The sequence below is a fragment of the Astyanax mexicanus genome, chromosome 9, assembly GCF_023375975.1.
Source record: "Astyanax mexicanus isolate ESR-SI-001 chromosome 9, AstMex3_surface, whole genome shotgun sequence".
Classification (NCBI taxonomy): Eukaryota; Metazoa; Chordata; class Actinopteri; order Characiformes; family Acestrorhamphidae; genus Astyanax; species Astyanax mexicanus.
In genome coordinates this window covers 35274186-35291472 of record NC_064416.1, presented here as the reverse complement: position 1 = coordinate 35291472, position 17287 = coordinate 35274186, and the positions used below count along the sequence as shown (strand labels likewise).

Sequence of the window (17287 nt, the reverse complement as noted above, 5' to 3'; positions counted from 1 at the left end):
AAATTTACCTGAACACACCTCATATCAAGACCACCAAACCCATCAGTGTAGATACAGTATATACACAAGCATTGTCCGAATGAGAACAGACTGCTGGCAAGCTGTAAGATAGCAATGAGTCCTATTAAGAAATGGCCCTATTAACCATTACAATTTATTACACTAATGTCTTCATTCATTATTAGTTCATTTATTTCAGCACTAAAATTCAGTAATATTTATTAATGTCTTAATGAGTGGCATTTAATAATTAGGTGAGACATTACTAAACATTTGAACTATGTTAAATCTCCTGTAAAGTTAGACTGGACTACTTAGATTGGTCTTCATCTAGGCTTAAAGAAATGAGTAACATCACACAAATGTACCCAATATTTGAGGTAAGAAGCATCTTTAGCACCTGTTATTTCATGCATTATATTTTGTGGCTTATTTTGTGGCTTATGTTAAGCCATTATGTTAGTGTTATTTAAAGCATATACATGGTAATGCTATATATTGTAAGGCACCATTAATGACAGGCATCTCCATAAGCTTTTCACAACAACAGACACACTATAATCCTCCATAAACACTTATTATGACGAGCATTGTTGTGATAAAAGCTGCTTTTGCCAAATTGGACATAATTTCACCAACAAAACAAAGTGTTTTGGCAACTAGTGTGTTATAATAAGACTAGGCCTAATCTGGAAACTGCTGGTTGAACACAGGTGTGGCGTGAGGAGGAGGTGCGGCAGAGATCTGACTGCAGAGCTTTTATTCTGGATTTAACTGTGTAGAGGTAATCACAGCTTTTCAGACTGGTTTAAAGTGCCATGGAAACATGTGAGTTATGATGAAGAGTCACTCCAGCTGTGAAGAAGAAACACTTTGGTTGAAAATGTCTAAATCAGGGGGGAAGTCACATTCAGTCAGTGATATAAAGAAATCAAGGTGTGGCTCATGATCATTGGATGGTCTAAGCCAGGTTTTCTCAACCAGTGGGCCATGAAGCACCACTAAGTGGTCTGCAGACCCTCCTTAGTGGCACCCCAGACAGCAGACGACTCTGATCTGGGGCAGATCCGCATAACAGTCACGTCCGTTGAGTGGGTGTGGCCCGGCTACAGTCCTGGTCCGGTTTGTGATAAGATTCCAATAATTTATCTATAATAATTTATTGTTGATCTTGCTGGTCATCAAGATCAACTAACTCATACTGGTTGTCTAGCTTGGTCATATTGATTATGCTTGTAGAACAATTAACTCAATCGTTAACATCCAAAATGAACATGTTAATCAGGAATTGACCAGTTAAACCAGCTCGCCCAGTCACTAGGTTCTCACCTCACTGGTCAGGCCCACCGCCCCGTGGATCTTGGCTACATGTCCCAGCAGCCCCGGCGTCTGCTGACCCACAGTCCTCAGGACGGGCAGAAACAGGCCGAGAGAGGTGGGGCTAACCTGAGCCACGCCCACCAGCACAGTCAGGAGGGAATCGTTCAGTGTGGCGTCGCCGAGATGACCAATCAGACACGGCACCAGAGGGGTCAACACCTACGACAGAAGCAGGAGAGAATTTATTCACAGCAGCAGCAGCAGGAACTGAGAAGAACAGTATACACTCACACACACACTAGGAGTATAAACCTCCTGACCTCATAACGACTCCAGAGAGTGACAAGCGAAGAAAGATGGCAAGAAAGCAGACGGAAAAACATAAAGAGGTGAAAGTTGACAGTAAAAACACACACGCTGAGCGCTGGAGCTCATGATGCGTAATTACAGCGTGATGATGGTGCGCGCTCTGCGGGGGTCCGAGCTGGTAAGAATAGAAAACAATCCTTCAACTTCTCTCTCGCTCCCTTTCTTGGTCAGATCTCCTGAGACCCCGATCTGGCACCAGCCAGTATACGCTGCACTGTGATTGGTTCATTCCAGAGCTGCCCACCCCGTAATGAATTCCTGATATTCTGCTAGGTTTTCGGGGAAATTGAAAGAGAAGGAGAAAGAGAGAAAGAGGGAAAGAGGGAGAGAGAGAGAGAGAGAGAGAGAGAAGAAAGATGTATACAATTGTGGTCGGAGGTCTATATACACTCATCATGGCCTTAAATGTAATGGCAATATTGGTCTTTAGTAGTTTATTTGAGCTGTTGTTTTTTTTATTTGGGGATAAAAGAATTGCAACATACACTATATGGACAAGAATATTGTCTATATAACACTGTTGAAGCAACACCAGTAAGTAATAAACTGGGGGATTTACAGTGGCTTGCAAAATTTGGGGCCTAATGTTTGAGAATGGTTGGAGAATGGTTTGGCTCTAGGTCTGTAGGCCTAAGGAAGCTCAGCTCATAAAGTACTATAAACTCATTGTCAAAGAAAAAGGCATATTGATTGAGCTATACATTTAAAAGTACAGGGTTTGGACAATGAAACTGAAACACCTGGTTTTAGACCACAATCATTTATTGTCCCGACAGACAGTTCTGGTGGAAACAGGAGAGTTGAGGTGCACATGTTGCACACAGGTTTTATGTTTTTTTGGATACAATCCATGTTAGCACCCAAACATCCCTTTCAGACAGCTTCCTCTTACAGTGTCCACAGTTAATCCTGTTGGATGTGGTTGGTCCTTCTTGGTGGTATGCTGACATTACCCTGGATACCGTGGCTCTTGATACATCACAAAGACTTGCTGTCTTGGTCACAGAAGCGCCAGCAAGACGTAGAGTAAAACTGTGCTCTTACCCTGCTAATTGAACCTTCACACTCTGCTCTTACTGGTGCAATATGCAATTAATGAAGATTGGCCACCAGGCTGCTCCAAATTAGCCATGAAACCTCCCACACTAAAATGACAGGTGTTTCAGTTTAATTGTCCATTCCCTGTAACTCAATTAACTCAAATGGAAGCTGATTGCTAGATATTTAAGAAAACCACATATTACTGTGAATATTAGCTCATCTTCATCTAGTAATTGCTGGAGGGAATGGAGAGAAACAGGCTCAAAACTTCTAAAGAAGTATTGGGAAGGTATCTATGATGCCCTTTAGTCAGTTTTTGATGTTCCTGTTCCTAAAGAGCCTTTGGTGTCGCTGTTGGAAGCTGTTCCCCATGGTTTTGACAACAGGAGCCGGATCTACAGTATTTCCTTCAGGTTTTATTTGCATGATTTAAGGAAATAACTGGGAATAATCACTGGCTCAAAATCAGTGTCACTATGTATGAATCCTGGAATACAGGGTCTATGGGTGCTACATTATATGGAAGAAATAAGATAAGCAATAGAGTCTAGAGATGAAAGAGAGTCTAGAGAAGTGTATGGGACAGTATGTGTCAATGAAAATGTGTACTAAATCATATGCAAACCCTTTATAAGGCTACTTTTTTTTAAAGTATAAAGTATAATACCCTTGATTTTGGAAGAAACGATGAATAAATGTATGGTCCTATGTTCCTCGACTAATTGTCAAGATAAAACTCATAAAAGACACATTAGACACATACTTTTCTGTTTCCTGTCTGAAGACGGAGACCTGACGCAGGAAACTGACTCATCTCCACTCGTCCTGATAAGACAGTGACATTAAGGAGATGCAGAGCTTAGGAAAACTCTTAGTCACTGAACTGCTAACTACATCTGTTTTATCAACGTGCGCCCAAGCACTTTCCCAGTAATCCTCAGCCCATTCATTCTGTCTGGACATTTCCCACTGCACTCCTGACCCACTGCTCAGAACACACCATAAAAACCTCCATTCATCCAACAGTCCCCCAAACCCCCATAGCAGAGGGTCAGCAGAGGCCGCAGGGTTAAACAGAGGGCATGCACAGAGACAGGGACAGAGAAACAGGGCACAGGTGGACAGAGGGACAGAGAGAGGACGAGACACAGAAAGAGGACAGTTGGCGAGAGATAACAGGCTGCATGCTCACGTGCCTTTTGTGGCGACAAACTGTCTACATAATGGCATAACTGGGCATAAGTATTGGGCACCCATGTAAGCATTGTTTCTTTCAAACTCAAGGGTATTAAGGGGATTGTTGGAGTATCTAGTATTCGGAAGCATCGCTGTGAGAATTTGATTGTATTCAGTGATGAAAGCATTAGTGAGAACATGATATTCAATGATCACCACCCCACCTCATCCTTCCCAACTCTCCAACTCATCCCAAAAGTAGTGAATGGAGCACCATTCTCATGCCAGGGAGCACAGTTCCACTGCTTCACAGCTCAATGCTCAACAGGGTTACACCTATCTAATCCACGCCTAGTTATTGGCATTAAGCATATTGCCAGTAGGTTTTTGGTCAAATGCTCAAAAAATCTAAAAAAAAAAATTTTTTTGCAGTACTTCTCTACAGGAAATTGTGTGAAAAGTATTCACATTTATTATTTAGATAGAAGTAAAGATACTAGGATTAAAAAGAAAAAGTCTGTAGAAGGTTTTTATGTAAGTAAAAGTGTAAAAGTACTGCTTTCAAAAATGTCATTAAAGAAAAAATGTCATTAAAGGAAACACAAAACACATTTTTCTAAAAGCCATAATGACTATTGCGATGCACTAGACTCCTTGTTCTAGCTGCATTTACAGCTCTGGAAAAAAATAAGAGACCAGTTAAAAATGATGTGTTTCTTTGATTTTAACAAATAAAAAAAAAAAACTCTAAAATATACTCAAGAGGAAGATGGATGATCACAAGCCATCAAACCAAGATAAACTGCTTGAATTTTTGCACCAGGAGTAAAGGCATAAAGCTACCCAAAAGCAGTGTGTAAGACTGGTGGAGGAGAACATGCCAAGATGTATGAAAACTGTGATTAAAATTATGAATTATGAATATGAACTTGTTTTTTTTTTTTTTGCATTGTTTGAGGTCTGAAAGCTCTGCATCTTTTTTGTTATTTTCTGCAAACAAATGCTAAATGAAAATATTTTAATTCGGAATTTGGGAGAAATGTTGTCTGTAGAATAAAACAACAATGCTCATTTTACTCAAGCATATACCTATAAATAGCAAAATCAGAGAACTGATTCAGAAACTGCAGTGGTAGAACTGTATACCCATTGAAAATTAATATATTTTAGTAGAATGTAAATATATTAAAGAAGCTAAGTTGGACATTTCACTCAAGTTCTCTTGAGTCTCTGCACGGATCATCTTCATACTAGACTACATATGTCTGCTATGTTCTTGCTGGAGTGTGGGCGGGGTGTGACGTGATGTGCAGGTGTGATGGATCTTATATAAACCAATAGGGTGCCAGAATGGAACATGTTCATACTTCTCATCCTACCACAATCAGATTCACTCTAACAGGGTGCAGAGATTTATTGGAAAGGGTTTTTTTTAATTGATGAGATATCAGAACGAAAACATGTACCCCTCTGTTTTGCGTGTGCACTTCTAGGAGTAGGGTTTCCTGATGCTTGTTAAGCTGAAATGAAATAGGAGTAATGAGGCTATATTTAAATTGTAAGTTCAAGTATAAAGTACAGATCATTGTTGTCACGTCTCTAGACTCTCCTTTCACACTTCCGAACTCCATTTCCCAAAATCCACTGGCGATGACGTCACCATCAGCCGCTCACCTTCATCCAATCGCGCTACGCTCCCCCGTTCAGAGTCACCTGTGTTCTAGGAAGTTCCGGTTCAATGTATTTCTCTGTTTTGTATATAAACTTTCAGTTGGCGTCTGTACTTTGCGAGGTATTGTCGACTCATGTTGCGTACTGAGCGGTTTTCCCAACCTTTTTCTGTCTGGCCTTTTGTATTGACCCATTTTTCTGTCTCACGGATTTTGCCTTTTGTCTTTGCCCTTATCGGATTTGCTGAATTATCGGACTGTCTATCTGGCTTTGGATCTTGGACTGTTTCCTGTACTACGTCTCCTGTTTTCAGTGTGAGTGTTGTTCAACCTGTTCTCTGGCTGTGTTATCCAGTTTACTACTCTGTAAATAAACCAGTCTTTACCTTTTACTCGGCGAGCGTCTATCCTATCTGTCTGGCGTTACAATTGTGTGAAAATGTGAGGAGCAGAAGTAAAAAAGTTGTCTGAAAAACAAAAAGCATTTCTATCTAAGTAAGACACCTCTGTCTACAGGGACCAGACAACTTGTAAAAGTAGCTGAATGCATTAAGAAGAGGCATTAGGAAGAGGTGTTCACAAATATATGGACATATAGTGTACAGCTAATTGATTGCATGTGCAGTGCTAGAGTTGCATAATTAAGAAAGTCTGTTTCAGGTCCAATCCTTTCCATTCATTACCTCTCTCTCTCTACACTCAACACTCTACATCTTTTTCTGATGACTAAACTACATGTTTCAGACTTTACCGATTGCTGTTATTTTTAATGCTGCAGCGCTGATAAAGCCAGATGTGTCAATCAATCTGTCGCTGAGCTATGCGGCCATCTGTCTGACCCTCTTTTCCTGTAGTTGGAGCTCATTAAGTGGTCCTCACTCGCTCGTTTCCCACTCTTTCGCTGACCTCTACACTTTTCCTTTTGTTGCTCCCACCCAAAATGGGGTAACATTCAGTCAGCAGAATGCTGGGCAAATACCAATCGCCAAGCCAATTCCTACAATACAATCTTTATCTCGTTACACTGTAAAAAACGACTTATTTCATCCAATCTAATGCTGGGTTGAGTCTGCTGGGGTTTTATTTTGTTGGGTTTATTTATTTTTACATTTATTTTTAAGTCACTGAGGCTTTAACAACAGCTAAGCCAATATCGAATGCGTCCTCACGTACTGTTGCACAATGCACATAAAAAAAATTGTTAGCTGGGTTGTTACTTTTCGAGTAAAATATGAATAAATACATTACAAATATTCATTTAAAATAATTAGCAGTGTCACAGTTGACAGTTGACTTTGGCCCAATCCCATTTCAGCCCTTGGCCCTACCACTTAGCCCTACTCCTCTGTTTTGCATGCCTAGTGCACGCCTAGGGGTAGGCTGTCCCAATTCTTGTTAAGCTGGAGGGGTAGGAGGAAGAGTTAGGGCTTCTTGACCATTCAAAACTGACATTTTCAGAGGCACACTCAAAACAGAGGGCTATGAGAATCACGGGCAACATGGCGACACCATAAGCAACCAAAGAAACCCACAAATTTAAGTATTTACTTTGATAAAAATTACAATAATCATTATATTACCGAAATGTAATGTAATGTAGTCCCAGTGGTTTATTGCCATTTTATTCATAACAAGCATAAAATAATTGCTAAAAAATTGTCTCAGTAGCTAGCTAGCTAACAAAAAAAAAAAAAATATATATATATATATATATATATATATATATATATATATATATATATATATATATATATATATATATATATTACCATCATATGGGATACACTTGAACCTCCTAATCTTTCGCTGTGGCTGAAAGAGCTGGCTTCCTATTTATATCCCACTAGAAAGAACCCTTTTCAATATCAAGAAAAAATCTAAGCTGTTTAATGAATACTGGGGAGATTTTATAACATAATACAAACTACAAAATCCAGGACAATATTCGTAACTGATAACTAAAATTGAGTTGCTATTGCGGAGTGTATTTGTGGATTTATCATTTTATTTACTACTACGCTGGCTCTGCTCTGTGGATTTCTCTACATCCTAATTGCTTGTTTATTTGCTCTTCCTCTTTTTCTTCCATAGACTTTAATGGCACTGTGTGGGTGGATTGGTGTATGTGGGGTGGGAGTGGGTTAATTGTGTTTATTTTAAAGTATCTTTCACACGTAACATTGATATGATTGTTGAAAAGGAAAACATTAAATATATTAATACAAAAAAAAAAACAATGGTGCAACAGACGGCAACAGAGGCTGCAGCATTTATAGTGGAACATAAAAATAAAATAAAAACAAAAAAAAAGCTAAATTCAGTTACCCATTACAGAGAAATTGGAAAGGTTGGACAATAATAACGTATTTCTGCTCTACCTGCCCCTTTTCTGAAGACATATGATGCCCTAAAGTTAAGTACAGTTGTGGTCAAAAGTTTACATACACTTGTAAAAAAACATAATGTTATGGCTGTCTTGAGTTTTCAATAAGTTCTACAACTCATATTTTTCTGTGATAGAGTGATCGGAACACATACATGTTTGTCACAAAAAACAGTCATAAAATTTGGTTCTTTCATAAATTTATTATGGGTCTGCTGAAAATGTCACCAAATCTGCTGGGTCAAAAATATACATACAGCAACAAAATTTGTCAATTTTGGTGATGTAGCGAGTTGTGTCAATCAAATTAGCTTCATGTCATGGCCTCTTCACTTCTTGTAAGTGATTCTGATTGACTACAGCTGTTGACTTCTCATGAGCCCATTTAAATAGGGCTCATTTGACCCAGTGATTAGACTCAGCTACAAAAGCTACAATGGGAAAGTCAAAGGAACTCAGTGTGGATCTGAAAAAGCGAATTATTGACTTGAACAAGTCAGGGAAGTCACTTGGAGCCATTTCAAAGCAGCTACAGGTCCCAAGAGCAACTGTGCAGACAATTATACGCAAGTATAAAGTGCATGGAACAGTTGTGTCACTGCCACGATCAGGAAGAAAACGCAAGCTATCACATGCTGCCGAGAGGAGATTGGTCAGGATGGTCAAGAGTCAACCAAGAATCACCAAGAAGCAGGTCTGCAAGGATTTGGAAGCTGATGGAACACAGGTGTCAGTCTCCACAGTCAAGCGTGTTTTACATCGCCATGGACTGAGAGGCTGCCGTGCAAGAAAGAAGCCCTTGCTCCAGAAAAGGCACCTTAAGACTCGGCTGAAGTTTGCTGCTGATCACATGGACAAAGATAAAACCTTCTGGAGGAAAGTTCTCTGGTCAGACGAAACAAAAATTGAGCTGTTTGGCCACAACACCCAGCAATATGTTTGGAGGAGAAAAGGTGAGGCCTTTAATCCCAGGAACACCATGCCTACTGTCAAGCATGGTGGTGGTAGTATTATGCTCTGGGGATGTTTTGCTGCCAGTGGAACTGGTTCTTTGCAGAAAGTAAATGGGATAATGAAGAAGGAGGATTACCTCCAAATTCTGCAGGAAAACTTAAAACCATCAGCCCGAAGGTTGGGTCTTGGGCGCAGTTGGGTGTTCCAACAAGACAATGACCCAAAACACACATCAAAAGTGGTAAAGGAATGGCTAAACCAGGCTAGAATTAAGGTTTTAGAATGGCCTTCCCAAAGTCCTGACTTAAACCCCATTGAGAACATGTGGACAGTGCTAAAGAAACGGGTTCATGCAAGAAAACCATCACATTTAGCTGAACTGCACCAATTCTGTCAAGAAGAGTGGTCAAACATTCGACCTGAAGCTTGCCAGGAGCTTGTGGATGGCTACCAAAAGCGCCTAGTTGCCGTGAAAATGGCCAAGGGACATGTAACCAAATACTAATGTTGCTGTATGTATATTTTTGACCCAGCAGATTTGGTGACATTTTCAGCAGACCCATAATAAATTTATGAAAGAACCAAATTTTATGACTGTTTTTTGTGACAAACATGTATGTGTTCCGATCACTCTATCACAGAAAAATAAGAGTTGTAGAACTTATTGAAAACTCAAGACAGCCATAACATTATGTTTTTTTACAAGTGTATGTAAACTTTTGACCACAACTGTAGTTAACCAGCAGTTAGGTTGCTGAACTTTAGTTGCCCACTGCTATCCCATCAGCCCAACTGTAGGATTACCTACAGGTTCTAAAAGGGGTTGTCCCAATTCTTAGGGGAAGGATTTCACCTCTTTTTGTTCTATTGCTGTTCCAAGAGGAAGGGTTACACTCAAATAAACAAGCGGAAGGGCTAAAATTAGAAATGGAATTAGGCCTTTGTGTCCTTTTCAACAAATTTGCATCTTACTTTTAAGCAATGGCAACACTTCTCTGCAGGGACTAGACAAGCTGTGTGTTGTATCAACTACAGATTCAACTTAAAGTCTTGGACAAAACAGCACTTTAAATGTAGATTTTCCATTGAATGCCAAATATAGTCTAGGAGTAGGAAATATTCTATGGAAACGGATATATAGAATATCTGTGAACAGTAACACTGTAGCAGGGAAACGTAGATTAGCATTAAGAAGAAATACAGCACTTACTGTCATGTCTGGTGCTGTAGTCGCTTCTGTTCCTTCCACATTGAGCTCCAACAGAGGTTTGCGGTTAGACAACTACACTACCCAGAACGCACCACACGCTGACATGACACACACACCCACTCACGTGACACCTCACCTGCTTCCGCCAGGAAGCCGGGAGTACTGATTACCCCAGTGTATTTAAGGACACTTCACGAATACACAGGTGCTGTGTATTGCCTGGTTTCTACCACTTAACAAAGCGTTACCTACTCTGTGATTGTTTCTCGTGTATGAACTTGCTCTTTGTTTTCTCGACGCCGATTTCTGCCTGTACCTCTGATTGTGGATTTACTGTGTTTGACCTGGACTGTTTAACGTTTCCGATTTTTTTGGATTATCTCTGATGCTGGCTTCCTCGTGTATGAACTCTGGACTGTTCCCCGTTTATGGTATGGTTTATTCTCTGAGGCTTCTGTTTACCGGTGCTCTACTTTGTTTTTTGTATCACTCCTCTTTATCTGCCTTCTATTCTATTAAACAACCCATTTTACTGTATCTGCGAGTGTCTGTATTCTGTGCACACCATGACACATACTTGTCACAACTACTGGAGAGTTTTAAAATAAAGTATATGATTATGTATCCTTATGAAAGTGCCCTTCTTTGCAGGAACACCTAACTACAAAAAAACAAACACACAACGCCAACTAAGATATTTTTCCAAGTTAAGTTATGACTCATATTTTAATGACAGGGAAAAATGCCCCCTACTTTTGGATTATGAGGTTAGAAATATTTACAAAAAAAAAAACAATTGTGTGTACGTGCTGAGTGTTCATCTCGCTGGTCAAGTCTCAGAACCCCATGTCCACATTTCCAGCAGACCTGAGACCCGCTAGCCCACAGTCTCCAGTGTGGGTACACATGCACTTATTCAGGCTTTCCTAACAACAACCCATATTTACTGCACTTTCCAAAACAACAGTGCTGATCCAGGGTCCTTATATGTAAGAGCAAGAGCAAGAATTTGGTGATATGGTCCTCATCATGCCACAGGGGTTATTATCATTTCATTTATTGCGATATATTTAAAATTTCAGGAAAACTGTTTTAGAACAGTTTTAAAACTTAGCTTTTTATCCAATCAGAACAGTGGGATCTAACAACAGAGAACCCCACTGCTATCTAGTAGACAGGGTTTGATCAGCACTAAATAAACCACTACCTAACATTAATCTTCACCTCTAACTAAACTAAAACTTAAAATATCAATAATACCGTGTTTTTGAAAATTGATCCAGTATTGCAAAGCATCCAGTAGCTTCTCCCACAGCAAGATTCATGCTAACGTAGTTAAAAAGGAAACAGCAGCTCGTTAGAAACTTCAGCTTTTGACTGAAACTCTAAAGCTTTGTCTGAAACTCGGCAATCCAAGTTTCCCTACTGGTTAACACATCTCTGGAATAAATTAAGAGACCATTTCAGTTTCTGAATCAGTTTCTCTGATTTTGCTATTTATAGGTATATGTTTGAGTAAAATGAACATTGTTGTTTTATTCTATAAACTACAGACAACATTTCTCCCAAATTCCAAATAAAAATATTGTCATTTAGAGCATTTATTAGCAGAAAATGAGAAAAGGCTGAAAAAGATGCAGAGCTTTCAGACTTCAAATAATACAAAGAAAACAAGTTCATATTTATAAAGTTTTAAGAGTTCAGAAATCAATATTTGGTGGAATAACCCTGGTTTTTAATAACAGTTTTCATGCATCTTGGCATCATGTTCTCCTCCACCAGTCTTACACACTGTCTTTGGAGAACTTTATGTCAATCCTGCTGCAACAATTCAAGCAGTTCAGCTTGGTTTGATGGCTTGTGATCATCCATCTTCCTCTTGATTATATTCCAGAGGTTTTCAATGTGGTAAAATCAAAGAAACTCATCATTTTTAAGTGGTCTCTTATTTTTTTCCAGGGCTGTACAGTGTTAGCATTTATATTACTGGCAGTACTTGCATACCTTTAGGTATAATTATTGTGAGTTGTCGTAATGAATCGAAATGACGTAAATGATCGAAATGTCCACGATGCTTTTTTTCCAGAGCTTTACAGTAATTTTAAACGGTTGAACAAAGACATGGCTGACCATAAAAGTGCAAATAATTTCCATTTTAATTCAGCAATGCTATTATTATTATTATTATTATTATTATTATTTTAAATTAACTTTCATTATTATAAATAAAAAGGGGGGAAAATCAGTCTTTATGTATCGGCCACATCTGCTCTTTAAATACTGCCATTGCCAATAAAAAAGTCGATCATTACATTACATTATATTACATTTGGCAGAGGCTTTTGTCCAAAGCGACTTACAATAGTGAAGTACAAAAGTAATAGAAGTTTAAAACATCTTTATATAGGGCCTAAAGGAGGTCAAAGGGAAATATTAGGATAGAGGAGTGAAGGAGAGGAAGAAGGAAATGAGGTTAGAAGTAGTTAGTGTGTTAGAGGTGTTAGGAAAGTAAGAGCTCTTTGAAGAGCTCTGTCTTCAGGAGTCTCTTAAAGATAGTGAGAGACTCTCCTGATCTGGTAGTGGAAGGTAGTTTGTTCCACCATTGGGGAACTCTGTATGAGAACAGTCTGGATTGCTTTGTGTGAATGTTTGGTTTGGCAAAGCGAGGCAACGTTCATTGGAGGAGCGCAGCGGCCGGGAGGTAGCGTAAGCCGTCAGGAGAGATCAATAGTCAATATGTAAATATATGGGTCTCCAATATACAGTGTAAAGCACACTCACCTGCGGCTGCTGTTCTGAGATCATCTGGAGCAGTCGGAGCAGATGCTGCCTGTTGGCCTGGTCGAGCTCTGGCATCATGGCCGCCAGCTCTCGGATGTGCTGGTGGATGGGTTCAGGCTGCAGAGGATAAACGGAGGGGAGGACGCGCAGCAGCATGCTGTTACCTGCCAAACCAAAACAGAAAATACTGATATAACTATTAAAAATAATAATTCAGTAATTATTTAGGAATTTAATTAATACTGAACACAATGTGAATCAGCTACCAACAACAAAATACAAGACATGGCTGGGGAAATAAGGAAATTATATAATTAAAAGGACAAGACAGTCAGAGAAAAGGCTCTGTCATCTTTAAAGCTCATTCACGAGTGAGGAATGGCAACGAACAAATGGTTGTTCAAACACAGGGGTCATGAGGTCAAACAGAAACAGAAAAGGTCAGAACTCAGAGCCAGGTCATGAAAAGCTTTAAAAACAATTAACAACACACCAAATTCAACTCTGAATTTTACTGTTAGCCAGTTCTGTAAATATTACAAGTTTAACTTGAAAATTCCAAGCAAAACAAGGAAATAAATGCAAAGTTAAGAACATAATTTTGTTAATATTTGGTCTGATATCCAATCCTAATATCGACAGAGTTTGTACTCGTTTTAATCAATACATTTCCATGATTTTTCCATGCCTTCAAGGCAAATTTTCATGACCACACAATTTTTAAAACATCAGTGCAGACATGGACAATACAATCAAAAATGGATTACAGTAGACCTAAAATGAATCGGACACAATTTTTTTTTACATAATAAAATGTATATCAGATACTGAAATTCCATTGTGGAGGACTAAATTAGTGAATTAACTCTGATCTGACGTATTTGTAGCTCAAAATAGATTTTCTCCATCGACAAACGGAAACACAAACATTTGTGGACCAAACTTCCATGACTTTTTCAAAACCTTCTGGGTATTTTTATTTTTTTTTTTAACTTATTCAGGCCTGGAAATTGCTGCTTTCAGATTTCATGACTTTTCCAGGTTTTTCATGACCGTAGGAACCCTGTATCAAAGTGGTGCATTCTTATTGTAAAATCAAGTTTTTCTTACACGGTTATGTACTTTAGATGACAAGGGTTTTGGACCATAAACGTTCCAAAAGGTAAGCTTTTATATTTTGATTTAGACTAGGAAAGTTTTTAGGCATCTAGCTCTTCATGTTGCTCCAAAATCACAAATAAGTCACAGTTTTTACATGGTTTAAATGTGAGGTACAACTATATGCCATCTGGATTACAATAATGAGATTTTGCACTTTTGAAAGGTCAAAGGGTCAAAGTGGAAGCATGTATAAAGAAAAGAGAATGGATCCCAATATATAGCCCTGAGGTACACCACAAGTAATAATAGACACAAAGGAAGAGAGAGAGAATGACCCATCAATTACAAAAAGGTTCAGTTTTTAGATAAGAGTCATACTCAGATAAGAGTTCAAATTGTTTGAATAATTTATTAAAGATTACTTGATTAATCTGTTGATTATCATTTAACAAATCTCCTTACAAAATTCTCTCTTTCTAACAAAAGCTCAAAATTGCTTTAATAAACTAATACACTGCAAAAAAAACTAAATCTAAGTAAGAAAAATTATCTTATTCCAACACAGTAAATCTTTTTTTTTATCTTCTGAAAAGGATTTTTGTCTTACTAAGCACAGTAAGTGTTGGATTGTTTTGAATAATGATCTTAATCAGTCTTTTCACTTTATTTTAAGTCAATTAAACTAAAAAAAAAGCACTAAAACTCTCTGTTCAAGTTACTCTGATGATTGTATTTAAATTTAAGATAAAATCTGATCAGATTTCTTTTTTTTGCTTGATTAAAGTCTTAAGGGAAGACTTTGGGAATGCTTATTTTAAGAAATCTTACTAATAAATTGGCTTAATCCATTGGCAGTTTTTTTGGCTTGATATAGGCATACATGTCTCAAGTTAAATTTTTTGCAAATGTATTTTTTGCAGTGTTTTCTCAGCATTTTTCATGGATTTATTTGGAATTCATTTGAAATTAATGACACATTAAAACAAAAGAAGCTGCATCATTTCAATTCATCAAGTATCTGTCATGAAGACCATGGAACATCTTTAATTTGGTTTTAGTTTGGTATAAACTGAATATCTATTCTTAGAACTTGCAGTTCTACATTATAAAAAAAACTCTTCCTGCCTTGGGCATTTTCCTATTAGAACTCTTTACTGGTGATTCACGTTTGGTGCACATTTTCTTTTGCAACATCAGCATTTCCAAGTCATTTCTGTTTCTGAGAATTCCGCACCATGAATCGAAATGACCAGTTACTCATGTGAGAACAGATGGGCAAGGAATTTCAGCTTTAGAATCCCACAAAATGCAAACTGCATGGAACAGTGACAGAGCTGACAGGAATCACCTCCAGCGTTGGACAGATCCAGAAGAAATGGATACCATGCGTTCTGAGAGAGAGTGAGAGTGAGTGAGGCCTGATTCATTATGTGCGAAACGTCAAAACAACACAACAGCCCCTTTTCCTGTTGTTGTTCTTCGTTTCCTCATTCGTTTATTCAGTTGGAACTGTCGTGCCAAGGTGTCATATGCTCAGCAGATGGTTTTGCCACCAATGAAAAGGGGAAAATTCACAGAGAGAGTCAGGCCCAGTCCCATTTCACCCCTTGCCCCTAACACTTAGCCCTTAGCTCTTCATTTTGTGCCTATAGGTAGGATGTCTTCATTGTTTTTGGGATAGAGGGGTAGGGTGAAGTGCTAGAAAGGCATGGTATCCATTTCTTCTGGGCTACATGACCCTTCAAATAGAGGGTTATGAGAAAACACAGGCAGAATGATGGCGAAAAATTGACCAAGGAAACCCACAAATGTTCAGGTGCATCTTAAAAAAAATTTAATATCATTGAAAAGTTGCATTATTTCAGTAATTCAGTTCAAAATGTAAAACTCATATTATATAGATCTATTTTAAGCGTCTATTTCTTTTATTGTTGATGATTATGGCTTAAAGCTAATGAAAACCCAAAAATCAGTGTCTTAGAAAATCTTAGAAATAATATAAAAGACCAATTGGTACTTTGGGCAGTGTGGGCAAAGTGTGCCAAATCCTGCTGGAAAATGAAATCCGCATTTCCATAAAAGATGTCAGCAGAGGGAAGCATGAAGTGCTGACATTAAAACAGTGGACCAACACCAGCAGATGACATTTTGGAAACTTCACACTAGAGCTCAAACAGCTTGGACTGTGTTTCTCTCCACTCTTCCTCCAGACTCTGCTCCCTTGATTTACAAATTAAATGAAAAATGTACTGATGATCAGTGATGGTTAGAAGAGACATGTTATCTGCGGATGTTGGTCCACATTAGCATTACCCGCTAACGGCGCTAAGTGGTAGATCATTCGCTGTCCAGAGGTGAGTATTATCGGCCTGTAACCTGCTGCTAAACCCTGGCTAGCACTGCTGGAGCTGCATTAGCATTAGTCGCTAACCATGCTAAGTGCTAGCTCTTTCGCTGGTTAGAGGTGAGTATATCAGACTGTAGTCTGTGTGTGTTTACCATGTTAAAACAAGTTATGTGTAACGAAACGGTAGTTACTATCACCCTGGCTTACCAGAACACTCAGTGTATGGAATTGGACCTAAGAGAAATTGAATTGGGCCTAAAAAGAAATAGAAGAGGTGCAAAATGAATAAGAATGAGAGTGACAAAGTGACAAAATGATTAAAAAATAGGACAACTGATAGAAAAAACATCTTAGATAAAGAGAAAACAGTCAAGCTGCAGTGCTCCAAACCCCCCGCATCCATCAACAGCTCCCTCTCATCTGGGAACAATCCCGAGCTTCCTATAGGTGACTACGGGCCCTGAAACAGGAGGTCTATTTGTAGTCCGGACACAACAAGATTCCACTGGAGCTGGCTGGAATAACAAACACGTGTGGGAACAGGAAGGCCACAGAGCTCTTAAAGCTGAGGGCTCTAGAGGGTGAGGTCTGCCCGGTCCAGGAAAAGCACCACGAGAAAGGTCCTACACCAATTTGTGACCTCTTAAGCGTAACAGGAGTGTTTCCACTTATTCCCTACAAAAATAAAATAAATCACTTCTCAATTTATTTTCCCTTCCATAACTCCACACATATATTTACACTATATGGACTAAAGTATTGGGACACCTGCTCATTCACTGGCTCCTCATTACTATTGTCTACGATGGTCCCCATCCCACCTCATCCCTCACTTCACACAACTTATCCCAATGGTACTGGACATAACACCATCCATCATTCCTGAGAACACACTCGATACATGAACACTGACCTTAACTAAGGCAAGTGAAGCC

The 17287-nt window shown here is 38.8% G+C and overlaps 1 protein-coding gene across 1 annotated transcript in view; it reads right to left on the bottom strand.

Moving 5' to 3' along the window:
• The window catches only part of veph1 (ventricular zone expressed PH domain-containing 1), a 247504-nt gene that overhangs the window by 156736 nt on the left and 73481 nt on the right, over nt 1–17287 (bottom strand). Inside the window, exons 5-6 of the mRNA XM_022679788.2 lie at nt 12905–13068; nt 1330–1539 (exon numbers count right to left, since the gene is read on the bottom strand). Coding sequence (XP_022535509.2) covers nt 1330–1539; nt 12905–13068 — 374 coding nt within the window. The remainder of the gene's footprint in view (nt 1–1329; nt 1540–12904; nt 13069–17287) is intronic.